Source organism: Lithobates pipiens, unplaced genomic scaffold (genome assembly GCF_037356315.1).
Source record: "Lithobates pipiens isolate NorthernLeopardFrog02 unplaced genomic scaffold, aLitPip1_a1.2 Scaffold_16, whole genome shotgun sequence".
Taxonomy (NCBI): Eukaryota; Metazoa; Chordata; class Amphibia; order Anura; family Ranidae; genus Lithobates; species Lithobates pipiens.
Genome location: NW_027507748.1, coordinates 393,142,202 through 393,156,167, shown reverse-complemented (window position 1 = coordinate 393,156,167; position 13,966 = coordinate 393,142,202). Strand labels below are relative to the sequence as shown.

Sequence of the window (13,966 nt, the reverse complement as noted above, 5' to 3'; positions counted from 1 at the left end):
GGCATTTTTTAAGCCCATTGTACATGTACATGAGGTCTTAGGCTTTTTTTAATAAGGGTCCCTTAAGCAAGAACTGGGCACGGCAGCAAATGTATAGTTCGATTCTATGAACGTGTGTGTGTGCATGACCTTTTAAACTGGATGACTACATTGAAAGATTTCGGTTGTCATGTGGTTAAAGAACATGTTTTCTGTTTGTACGGTATTTTCTGGGGATTAGAAACGCTCCCTAGAAGCGCAGATTAGATGTAGTAGCATTCCATGAAATGTGTGGAGGAAGTCCCAGAGATCATTGCTGTAAGCATATAGCCCTACATACTTGAACACAGGCCGATCTGCTCTGAATCAAGCCTGTGTTAACAAATTTTGATTTGTATATGTGGGTTTCTCCATGTGTTTATATTCAGAGCAAGCTTTCTGTGTCATTATCAAACAATCGGCTAAACCTTTTTTGCTTTGCATACAGAAACTCCTTTTCATGAAAGTAACAAAACAAGCATTTTTCTCCTCAATTTATTAAGAAACTGTCCGAATAGTTTGTTACGCTGATTTTATTTAAAATCACCAGATTGTCATTTTTACAGAATACAGTCATTTACCCCTCTATTTCTGATTCAGTTAGGCAACTACAACTAAAAAAGAAAAACTGTCATTAAACAGCTAATTATATCGCGCAAACACAGCCACTGTGCCATCAAAAAGTGCAGTAAATGTACATTTCTCTGAGTTCTGTATAGTGAAGCCAACATTGAGAGTAGTCCTTACATCAAGGTGGATATATGTGCTTTGTGACACCTGTGCTGTGCAACTTTTTGTTGCTAAAATATTACTCCAGTCAGATTGCACAGGTTTATAAGATAGGGTTGCCTCTGATGGGTGACAGTGAGCAACATCTTAAGTGGGCCATAATACTGATATGTGAATTTTTCCCAGGCTGAATGAAAAAACATCTAACATATGGCTAGCTTTATCATTGGCAATGATATTTCAGGCTTTTTGCATGTAGGATACAGCGAAGGGTGCATCTCTTTCAGAATATCTAATGTAAAATTATCTGGTGTCCAGGAAAAAGAAGTTGACTATTGCTGTGCTACAACAATGCCTTCATAAAAGCTGCAGCATTGATCAGGTAGGTCTTGTATGAATCTCGGGGCGGCCCCGGTACCTTTGGATTACTTGTGAGAGAACACAGGCTGCTGTGAACAAGGCTATATGCTGAAACGTGTCAGTTTTTAATCTTGAGCTTCATGTAGTAAATATAGATTTTTTGGGGATTCTGGAGTTGCCAGCTACATCTTTCTTGGAGCTGCATTTTCAATGGCTGGTTATGACTAAGGCCTTATATGTTGAAACGCGTCAACTGACTTAATCTGCTTTTGTTCACTGTGGCTATTCAATAAAATTAAGAAATTTAAGACATTTTAAGAGCAGCAACTGGAGTGTGGATAATTTTTTCCACATTACCCTACTCAGCCAGCGACTGTGTATCGAGCACCTGGGAGCTCTGCTATCTATGCAGTGTATGGGTAGTAGCACTGACTTTTCTGTTTATACTTTGGAGGCCATTTGGGCCAGAGCACCCAGTGAAGGACTCCACCCTTAATCTATGAGGTGTGTTCCCTGTTGTGAGTGCTGTCTTTGTGCTTTGCTTTACTACTTGTGGCTTGGGTTGTGGACCAACACCTATATTTTATTTTTTATTTTATTTTTTATTATTTTTATTGAATTTTCACAATTTACAAATTATACAGTGACAATGAAGTGATTTATAGATTGTAAGTAACGTAAACCAAACTATGCGTGAAAACATGACGTAAGTCACAACCAACCAAAGCATTACGTACAGGGATTGAAATTATGGTTAAAGTAACAATCAGTAATACAGATTGTGAAAAACGGCTTCCAGAGGAAGCAACAGTTTGAAGGAGTCTCGTTGGTGGACAATGCTTAATAAAGAAGATTAAGAGGGTAAGTAGGAGAGGGAGGAGGGTAGAGAACCCAAAAAAAGAGAGGGGGGAGGGAGCAGCAAGACCATCAGATAGTTAACATTCTAATCATCAACGTTTACAATTGGCATTGTACCAGGTGGACCAAGGATTCCAAAGTTGTCTAATTGAGGAATGTTTGGTTGTATTACTGGCGAGAGTAGTTTCATATATAAAGTGTGTTTGGACTAGATTGATAACTTCGGCTCTAAGTGGGATGGTGTTTGTTTTCCAATTCCTTGTAAGAAGGAGTTTTGGCTAAGAGGACATTTGTGATCACTTGTCTATGAGCTGGAAGTAGGTCATCAATAGTTAGGTTAAGAATGGCTAGCTGAGGAGATAAAATAATAGAAAAATGTAAAAATTCCTGCAGCAAGGTTTGAATGTCTTCCCAGAGTATTTGTATCAGGGGACAGGACCAAAGGATGTGTAGTAAGGCGCCAGAGTCACCACAATTTCTCCAACAATTCGGAGAGGTAGGTTGGTGAAATTGTGTTTTTTGTGAGAGTTCCCAGAGTGCGGTGCATGTGGTAGCTTTGTATATGGAGTTGATTGCAGCAATCCATTGTTGGTCTGAGAATTGGAGTTGTAAGTCCAACTCCCAGTCCAGGAGGGGTTTGAATTTGTGAAATACGTGTTTTACCTGTAATGTGGAGTAGATGATGGCCACTGCCTTAGTAGTGGGGTTAGTAGAAAAAAAATATTCCCAAAGTTTCACAGGAATGGCCCCTTCTAATGAGGGGTGGGCTAAAAGGCATGTTTGTAGTCTATGGTATGTCAAGAAGTCTTTAAGGGGGGCTCCGTGATCCAAGCAGATTTGATGGAAGGATTTGTTATTTGGCAAGGTGCGAAGCTCAAGGGTAGAGGATATCTTAGTTGTAATCTCTAGTGGAATAGTTAGGTCTGGTGTGAGGCGCTTTAGAGCGTTGAGAGGGATGTGAATTTGTTTGGTCGGAAGTTGGGACCATGTGGTGTGATGTAGTATTCTCCATGCTTTCATATAAGCTTGTATAGGTGGGGAATAGTGTCGTAAGAAGGTGGTAGTAGAGGTTGTGCTAAGTAGCTAAACATCTATACTTTTTGATTTACTAAAACTGGAGAGTGCAAAATCTGGTGCAGCTTTGCATAGAAACCAATCAGCAGTCAGTTTTTTTTTTTGTTTTTTTTTAAAGCTTAATTGAACAAACGGAAGTTAGAAGCGGAGTGGCTACCTTGCTCAGCTACACCAGATTTTGCACTCCTGAGTTTTAGTAAATCAATCCCTCTGTGTCTTTAAATGCTGCTGCAGATATTCCACACCTGAATACCTGCTCCTCCCACCACACACACACACACACACACACACACACACTCTGAGGTTCCTCTCGCCAGCTCATAACTACTGTGTCTCCTCGAAAATAAGACCTACTGTGATTTTTCAGGGAGGGCTGCAATATAAGCCCCACCCCAAAATAAGCCCTAGTTTAAAATGGTTGTAAAATCCTAGAATCCACTCTATTACAGTATTATATAATGTAAACTGTGTATGTTTCTGTAATTGAATTATGCCAAATACTTTCGGGACAGTGCCGCTCAGCTGACCTCCCGCTACTCTTCTTCTCCCAATTGTCAGTGGGGGATCTCACCCCCCTCTGCAGTACTCGGAGCAGTGAAGAGAGCTCCAGCGGGTCATGGAAGAGTGAAGCAGCACTATAAGATGGTATTTGGCACAATTAAATTACAGAAAAATACACCGTTTACATTTTATACTACTGTTATAGAGTAGATTCTAAGATTTTGCATCCACTTTTACTTGGTTCCACTGGGGATTCCTGACAGGCAGGCAGGGAGGGAGAGGGGGGGAGAAGACAGCAAATTACAGGAGAAGACCTACCCCGAAAATAAGCCCTACTGTGTCTTTTTTTTGCCAAGATGAATATAAGAACCAGGCTTATTTTCAGGGGAAACGCTGTAGATGAGGCACAAGTTGGTGGGAGGAACCACAGTGTGCGGAGGGGGCGCAGGTTTTTGACACACTTTGAAGCGTTGCATATCTGCAGCCTGGCAGTAGCCAAGGGATAGTGTGTGAAGAGACAGAACAGAGACTGGAGCAGCAAGTATTCCTTTGTGGTGTTTGCTATGCGTACCTGCTGGATACAACAGACTAAATATTTGTTGGTTCAGAACATGCCTAGTGGAGTAATATTTTATAATGTGCACAATATCATCACATTGGTTTAGTCTAGGTCTGGACACCTTTTAGAGGTGCTAAATTCAACCAAGAAATCAGGACAGAAAAGGTGTGTTGAGCAGTGTGATGCAATACAAACAGCATTAGCACCTTAGCAAGGTAGATTAGCTGTGTGCTGCAGACCATTGAATTAACACAGACAGTAGCAGCTATAAGGACTGATGCTGTGGGAACCAATTTTATTGTTTTGGAGGCAGAGAGCTGAACACTGAGTGAAACTGGCCATGGGATTTTAGGACCTTCTATATGCGGTTCCAAATGCTGTGCCTGGATGTATAAAAGGTTTCACAAAGGAAATTGGCCCCTTTCACGCATGTGGACCGTTCAGGTCCACCTGTCAGTTCTATGGAGCGACGGATGTCAGCGGTGACATGTTTGCTAACAGCCGATCCAATAAATGCAGACGGATGGAAACCCTATTTTCCATCTGTCTTGTTGATCAAATTGGATGAAAATGGACAGGCGGATCAGTTTTCATCTGATCCCCCCATAGCGGAGAGCGGAGGTCTGACAGGTCCATCTCTGCACAGTGAGCAGAGAGGGACCTGTCATCTGCCGGCCCAGCAGGGATCAGCGGCATGATCCCCGTCAAAAATGGACATTATGTGCGAAAGGGGCCTTAATGTAACCAATGAACTCTTGTAAAGTGTTTCTTTAAAGCGGTATTAAAACCAAAAATGTAATGTATTGCAGTTTACTAATCCTTAGATGTGGTGGCTGAATTGGTTTTCTTTATTTTAGACTTTCTTCCATTGCCCCCTCCCCTCCCCATTTCCCACTGGTGATCTGGCCAGTAACACACCTCCTGTATTAGAGTGCCCTCATTCTGGACGAATGCGCAAAGGGGGCACAGCAGACAGCAGCATTGTCAGTCTGGGGGTAGGGGAGTATTAAATGTTCTAGCAGATTTCAACACGCTAACAAATTGAAGCCAAATTCTAGCTAACACGCTATAATCTGTTACAGCAAACCTTTTTTTTTTTTTTTTTCCCTTTTGTGATAAAGATTCTTACATAACTAAAACTGATCATTGTAAGCACCCCTGTCCATGGTAAATGGGTTTTCTCCTGCCTGTAAACGGATACATCTGCAAGAGTGCCTGTTCTATTGACTTTTTTACCATGCCGAGGGGAGCGGTTGGGAGGACAGTAAAAACGCAGATCAACCATTTGTATTTACCAACCCCAACCACAAATGTGAACAAAGCCTTTCTTTAATTTTTACCAGGTGAAAATAAAAGAAAGAAAGAGCCTAAAAAGAAAACTAATGCAGCCACCACATCTAAGAATTGGTAAGCTTGCAGTAAAATATTTCCTTTTGGGTTTAATACCGCATTAATTATGATAAATGGATTTTAATCAATGTGAATTTCTTGATGTTTTTATAATGCTTAGAGAAAGCATTGGCAATTGTTTTGGCAATACCATGATCCTAGTCACTTGTACTAATGTGTTTCTTTTCTTTTCAAATTTTTTTTGTCGTCTTCTTTTCCCATCTAGGAATTCCCAATCTTATTATTTTGGATCCCAAAGGAGAAGTCATTACACGACAGGGAAGAGTTGAGGTCCTTCACGATGTCGAATGTAAAGAATTTCCATGGCACCCCAAACCTGTTGTGGAGCTAACAGAGTTAAACGCAGTGCAGCTGAACGAGGGGCCGTGCCTTGTCCTCTTTGTAGGTATGGAAAAAGAAAGGTGGCATAACAATATTATGTTCTAAGTATGTTAGAATGTCACTGCTTAGGGTGAATACTTTACAAATAATATATACTTTTTGATTAAGATTTACTTGAATCTGAAAAAAATAACACTGTGTACTATGTACACAGTGTTTTAAAAAATCAGGCAGTTAGGTTGTTCTAGAACAAATAACATTTTTTATGTGGGTTCAAGTCGGCGATGCACTAGTAGATTTTTGAACAGAAATTCTGAATACATTCAACGGATACGTTGGAATGCTTGAGACATTTTATTTCCTTTTAACATTCAATCTTTGAAAATAATAGGTTTTCCGAAATGAAAACCACATACACTGTTAAAAATTAGTTTGAGAAAAAACTTTTATCTTGTGCCTTCAAATTTTCTTGTCATTGCGGTCAAAAACAAACATCATTTGACCCCACTAATGATTACAAAATCAAATGAAATCTTCGAATGAAAAATTATGAATGAAATTCTACTAGTGTATGGCCAGTTTAATGACCTTTATGACCAGACAGGCTTAATGATGTTGAGATCGGGGCTCTGTGCGAGCCATACCATCTCTTCCAAGACTCCTTGTTGTTTTTGCGGAACATGTTCCTTGTGACTTTGGCTGTGTTTGAATTATTGTCTCGTTGAATACATTTAGGACTGCCTCCTTGATGGTATTGCATGATGGATAAATATCTGCCTGTACTTTTAAGCATTGAGGAGACCAATAATCCTGACCAAATCCACGATTCCTTGTTGGGGAAAAAGCAGCTTTAAACCTGCAGGGAAACCTCCACCATGCTTCACTATTGCCTGCAGACACACCATATGCCTGCAAAAGTGAAACTCCAGGAATTATATTTGACAACCTACATAGGTCCAGCTTGGCACAATGTAATTAGCTATATTTTATACTTATCTAGAGCGCCACTGAGGATGCTTAAAACCACTGTAGTAGCAGGGTCGGATCGAGCCTGTCTAATAGGATGACAGCAGGGCAGAGGATAGGGAAGCAGTTGGGCAGAGCACACAAGGGCAGAGCAGGGCAGAATACAAGGGTCGCTGATGGCATGGCATAGGGCAGGGGTCACTGCTGGTAGGACAGGGGTCACTGCTGGCAGGGCAATCAGGAGGGGACAAGGGTCACTGCTGGCAGGGCACTCAGGAGAGGACAAGAGTGACTGCTGGCAGGGCACTCAGAATAGGACAGGGGTCACTGCTGGCAGGGCACTCAGGAGAGGACAGGGATCACTGCTGGCAAGGCACTCAGTAGAGTTCCTTTTCCCATCCCTGCATTTCACACAGCCTAGGCACAGGCAGCAGAGCTCTTCCTCCCTAAATGGCACATCGATGAGTTTGGATTCCTTCATACACAGCCATGATCTGCACAGTGTGTAGATGGCTACTGCAGTTATGCTGCCATTCCGGCCAGGGAATTTCACCGATGAGAACTGCAACATAGCAGCCAACTACATATTCTACAGATCGTAGCTGTGTGTAAGGGAATTGCATCTCGCTATGTGCTGTGTGAGGAGGAGGAGTTCTGCCTGTGCCCAGGTTGTGTGCAGTGCAGGGATGGGAGGAGGAGTTCAGCATTATTGCCAACAGTTTGAAATCATTTCCAGGGTCACCTTTCAGAAAGCCATTGTAGACAGAGATTGTACTCTAATTAGGAGGAGGGACATTCATTAAAAAGGGTTGTGGTTTTACAAGCAGCATATCATTAACCTAATGCAATGCTTTCATTAAACATATAGGAGAGCTGTAGTTATGCTATGCCAGCATAGCATCAGGTAAGTGCAGTATAGTTTCAGATTAGGGCAGTACAGTGTGAGGGTGTTGCCCCCATTGCCTTCTTCAGATGCGGTTTCAGCCTGAGTGAAGGAGTCTGTGGGGGAGGTATTGAAGATCCCCAGTTACAAAATGTTTCTGACATCACACAAGGGGGACAATGAACGTTAGTTCCTCTCATTCTGTCATGGTCCTGGGCTCCCTGATGGAACGAGCCCCCTTGTGCCACCTGTAAACATGATTGAGTGACTTTGATCACTTTTACTCAAAAAAAAAAAAATGCCAGCTACAAAGAGTGACACCAGTATTATGGCTGTGGCTGCAGCCATGATCCTAGTATAGCCACCTCAATATGAGGCCATATACATACGTACAGCGGTATTGAGGTGGCAATGAATATAAACTCTTGATTTCATTATTTTTGAAAGTACCCTCCCTTTACAGTGCTTTCACATGTAACTAAAGTGTTTGCGCAGTACTGTATGTATAGTCGATATAAATAACACAACTGATAATTGATATGTAAATTACACAAAGCAGCTGAGCAAGGTTTGACATCTGACCTTGTGTACATACAGAGCAAGTTGTTAGGTGTTAAGTAGTCTTAGAAAGGGTTTATTTAACCTACTGACCCTTTTTTAGAGCATTTGCATTGTTTTCTAAATTAGCAAATAGCTCCACATCAGTATAGCCATTCATAGTCCGCAATTCCCAGCGTTTTCTTTCGCTAAGATGTCAGAGAAAGATAGGTGATAATTAAATATTATATCTTAATCACACAGTACAGGATACAGGACTTATTTTTATCCAACTTCAGGTGATTGGAAGTTGGCCAAAAAAAAAAAAATGCTAAAGCCTCCCACAGCGTGAACCATATAACCCCACCCACTTTGTGAGAATCCAGTTTTTCCCTAGTGCCCTTAAGTGGTGGCCCTGTTCTCTGGAAAAGTATTTTTCTTTTTTTAAACCATTTTTTTTTCTCTGACACTTTTATCATAAGCAGACTTGCAGCTCTGACTATCCAGAAGTTTCTGGACCAGTTAACCTTGATGTGTACCTTGGGACTGTACCTAGACCCCACTGTGTGGAGCTGGCCTGAAACGTTTGTTTTTGGCACTGGATCCCATTTTAGGCACTTACCTTGGCATTTAGTGCATTTCTCTGTATTTATTTGCATGGTGCTAGACATGTCTGGGTCAGTGGTCGATTACTATGGTTTTCAGACCCTGGGGACCCCTTTTTAGGTATGCCCACCCATAATGGGCCAAGCCTGGACCCTTAGTAGTGGGTAAGGTAAAACATGGTTTCCCTGTATGTTTGTTTACGCTGGTTTCAGGCTCAATCTGCAGTTCATAGCACATTATGTGGTTTTATAGATATTAGCAATTGGGTGTTATTTACTTGTGGCAAACCCTGCCATTGTGTGTCCAATATTACACTATGTGAGTAGTTTAAAACTGGAGGGTTTTCTCCTCCTGTTCAGACTTAGTCTTAGGAGGAGGTGGTAATTGTGTGCACATCCCAGATAAGGCCTTTTTGATCACATTTTCTGCTGAGTATGAACAAAGCACATTGCTATATTTCTGCTGCCATTTTGTACAGACACAGCCACAGCAGCACAGTCGGTGCCTGGGTTATAGCGGCTCCTATATCTGGACACACAAAACCCCACCTTTTCCGAACTTCATTCTTTATATACCCCACTGGGGATCCCTGCACTTAGCAATGTCAGATCCCATGCACAAGGAAAGAGGGACAAAGGGACTGAATAGCATTCATTTGGCAGACAGCCTACAGGGATCTCAAATCACTGCTCAGGGATTGTGATCGTTGTTCCATTGTCCTGGAGCAATGTTTTATTATGACACCACTTCCACAATCTCCCTCTATATGGTCTGTTTGACAAAAGCAGATTTATTTTCTTACATCAGGGGACACAGAGCCATAGTAGTTACTATGTGGGTTATAGGGCCACTGATAGGCGATGGACACTGGCGCGCCCTAAGGCAAGAAGTGTACCCCCTATATAACTCCTCTCACTACTGGCAGTCCTCAGTTTTTTCACCAGTGTCTAAGGTGTTGGTCACGAGTAAAGATGTGCTGTCCTGAGCTCCACTGGAAGCAATCCTTGTTGGGGCTAGGCATGCTGACCGGATCCATTCTGATGTCCTTTCATGGGATAAATGAATGGTACCTTGGCCTCGTGTCTGAAAAAATTAGGCTTTGCTTGCGAATGCTTCTCTTTAGAGAGCTGGGCCCTTTTACTTTTTGGTAGTAAGGCCATAAAGTTTTTAGTGGCAGGGTGCTGTCACAGATCCAGGATTGTGGGTAACCGGAGGTTACCCGTTTCCTAAAAGGTCTCGGAGCCCACCGTGAAGGGTGAAGATTGGGTCTTTATCTCTGATAAACCCTGCTGTGAGGAAAAGGTAAGGGAGATTTTCTCAGGAATTTCTCCTATGTATAATGTTGTCATGCCTACGTGTCACCACTGGGGGCTGTATTCAGCACTCAGTGACCTGATGCTGGAAACAGCACAGAAGCCTGCCATTTTCAAGAAGGGGGATCTGCTTCTCTTCCTGTACCCCCAAAAATAGATTTTTCCAATTTTTGCCAAACTAGTTCCCTTTAAAAAAAATAAATAGGGACAGACTGCAGCCGCTCGGAGGATTTACCCATACCCCCCCCCCCCCCCCCCTGCCATGCCTGCATGTCCCACAGGACACCGCTTGCACAGGAAAGCACTTTCCTTTGAAAGGAAAAGGGAGGCGTAATTTGCGCGGGGGCCGTGGGTAACCGCATCAGATGCCAGCCACATATGCAGGAAGTTGATTTTAGCGCTGTGTGTGTGAAGCTTCTGCTGGCTGTGGAGGGAAAGAGCAGGAGGATGGCTTGTTCAGGTTAGTGACACAGGCTTTTTTGCCTTTGACACATTATACTTTACCAGGCTAGGATTAATAGCAGCTAATGGCGCTGAACTATAGCCTAGCAATGTACATTCTTTTGCTGGTAGTGCTTCAGGCTATGAATGGTAATGGGGCCAGAAACTTCTCTAAAGGGGTCAATGGTTTTCACTATAAACTTAATCCATTTCCAAATGAATGTCATCCTCCTTTGAGAGGGATGCGGCTAGTCAGATTGAGCCATCCGGGGAGTTGCATAAAACACTTCAGTCCCTGTATATATCATACAAATGTTTTTTTCTTCTACCATTTGTAATTTGGAAAGAAGATTAATGCTATGATGTCTCTCCATAGTGGGGCTAAACAGCAGATTCCCATCTAATCCTCAGGACCCTCTTATTGAGGTGCAGGAGGCTGGGGATCCGGTAGATCTTTCCAAATATTTGGAAGATACTTATTCTGTTCTGAGGATCCTAATATGGAAGGAGTAGCATCACAAGACAGGTTGCTTGTGTACTCCCTTACTCAACCTTTTTTGCTGCCTGCAGCACAGGCTCTTGAGGAACCTACTTCTAATTGGGTTCATTAGAACCACCCGCATCTGGGAATGTTTTTTGCTATTCATGCATGGCTAAAAAAGCTTATGTATTCTGAATGGGAACATCCGGATAAACAATATTGTCCTCCCAAGAAATTCTCCACACTTTATCTATGGCAGAGGATTTCTATGAAGAAAATGGGGGAGGTTCCAGCAATTGATGCTGCAATCACCTCAGTGAGCAAGAGTCTCACATGTCCGGTGGATAATACACTGATGTTAAAGGATCCAACAGATAGAAAGTTGGAACTTCTTTCTAAAAACAATATTTCTTTAGCAAGTTCAGTAGCGCAGCCGGTTCTTGCTGCAATTGGTGTATCTCAGTTCCTTAAGGAACAGTTTGTGGAGATGCCTGACATTCTGCCTGATCAGCAGGCCCGGCAATGGGCTGGTGTATCTGATGCACTATGTCTCACAGTAGATGCTATGAAAGACTCTTATCATTTAAGCCTTATGGCTTATGCTTGGACTAGTGCATTCTTGCAAAGTTCTGTGGCTGAAAAATTGATCAGCCAAAGCGCCATGTAAAAAGCTCTTAGCCAGTTTGTCCCCTTCATGGTTTTACGGCTATTTAGAGATGATCTGGATAAGTTTATCCAAAGGACCTCTAATGGGAAAAGCTCTTTTTTACCAGTAAAGAAGAGGTTCAAACATTTCTCCTTTAATCATGCTGCCTCTCCTACGCCAGGGGCATCTGCCTCTAGGCAGTCTCGAAGGCCTCAACCATCAGGTTCAAGGGAAAGTCCCCAAGGGCAGCACCAGAGTCGGAAGAGATCTTGGGGCAGAAAGCCCACAAAGCAAAATACTAAAGCCTTCTCATGAAGGGGCAGCCCGCTCGTTCAGATGGGGGGGGGGGGGGGGGAATCCTGCAATTCTCAAGATCTGTCAGGAACAATGTCAAGACAGATGGATTTCTGCAGTTTTTTTCTATAGGTTACGACTAGAGTTCCGAGAATTTCCGTCTCCTCGTTAAAATTTTCCCAACGATCCAGAAAAAAAACAGTCTCTTTTTCTGGCCTCTGGATCATTTCTTATCCCAGTCAGTGAAATCAGAGGTTCCCTTAGTGGAACAGGGCACAGGGTTTGGCTCAAACCTTTTACGGTTCCAGAACCAAACGGAGAGGTAATACCCATTCTAGATCTTGAAGATCTGAATCTGCACTTAAACATCCGATCCTTTCATAATCCGATCGGTTGTGTCCATCCTGCAAGGAGATTTTTTGGCTTTTATCAATATCAAAAATGCATATCTCCATGTGCCAAATTTTCCCGCTCACCAGAAATGTGTTTTGAAATATAAAATCAACATTTCAGTTGTGGCCCTGCCATTCAGTTTAGCCACAGCACCACGGGTGTTCTGAAAGATTCTGGCACCTCCTTTAGCCACATTAAGGGCTCAAGGCATAATGGCCCTAGCCTATTTAGAAGATCTACTTTTTAATAGATCATTCTTGGTTCTAAACCAGAGTCTGATCACAGCTGTAACTACCTGAAATCTCTGGGTTGGATACTCAACCTAGGAAGATCCTCCTTAAAACCACCAAGGAGATTACAGTACTTGGGGCTGGTTATAGATACTATACAGAAGAAGGTATTCTTACCTCAGACAAGAATCTGTTACATTGTAGGACTAATTCAACTTATCAAAACAAAAAAAAATCCTTCCATTTGGCTGTGCATGAGATTGTTAGGGTTAATGGTGGCCTCCTTTTCGAGGCCGTCCCTTACGCACAGTTTTTGAGTGGGGCACGAGAGGTCATTCAGCCTAAAAAGAGGTGAATGTTCTAGCTTGGGCAGAACACAACATTCCTTGTCTATCGGCAATTTTTCATTTCAGGAATAGAGAATTGGCAGGCGGGCTACTTGAGTCACCAACAAATATTTCCGGTAGAATGATCTCTTCACCCCGACATCTTCCTAGCGATATGTCAGGAATGGGGTATTCCAGACATGGACCTATTCGCGTCCAGATTCAACAACAAAGTCGACAACTTTGTGTCGGGAACTAGGGATCTGCTAGCAGGCGGAACAGATGCATTAGCCTTTCCATGGGATCAGTTTTCACTGATCTATGCATTTCCTCCAGTTCTGCTACTTCCACGCCTTCTCCACGGGTTTAAGCAGGAATGGAAGGAGATTCTGGTGGCCTCAGTGGGTCCCAGAAGATCTTAATTTACCAAGATTATAAAGGTGGCAGTAGGAGTCCTTCAGACTCTGCCATTATAACCAGACCTTCTCGCACAAGGTCCCGTATTTCATCCTACCTTACGGACAAAAAATTTAACAGGTTTGACTGTTGAATCCCACTCTATAAAAGATCATGGGCAATCTCCTTCGGTAGTTTCTACTTTGATTAATGCCAGGAAGCCGGCTTCCAGAATCATTTTACTATAGTGCCTGGAAGGCATATGTTTCTTGGTGTGGATCCAGGGGTTTGGCACCCCAGGAAGTATATCATAGGCAGGATCCCTGATTTCCTGCATATGGGATCTGAAATGAAGCTAGCCTTGTCAGTGTTTTTTTCAATGGCCTCTTGCTTCCCACTCTTGGTGTTTGGCTCATTCAGGGGGCAACACGGATTAATCCCGCTATAAAGGCACCTCTAAAATTATTGGGATTTAAAATTGGTCTTATCGGCTTTGCTAAATCAGCCGTTTGAGCCTTTACGAGAAATTTCCTTGGTTCCTTTTGACGAGAAAGATAATCTTTCTGGTTGCCATTTCTTCTGCTAGAAGAATATCGGAACTAGCGGGTCTGTCTTGTAAAGAGC

General features: G+C 42.6%; 1 protein-coding gene across 1 annotated transcript in view; it reads left to right on the top strand.

Moving 5' to 3' along the window:
- The window catches only part of NXN (nucleoredoxin), a 201,280-nt gene that overhangs the window by 146,766 nt on the left and 40,548 nt on the right, over nt 1-13,966 (top strand). Inside the window, exon 6 of the mRNA XM_077482299.1 lies at nt 5,715-5,894. Within this exon, the coding sequence (XP_077338425.1) occupies nt 5,715-5,894 (180 nt within the window). The remainder of the gene's footprint in view (nt 1-5,714; nt 5,895-13,966) is intronic.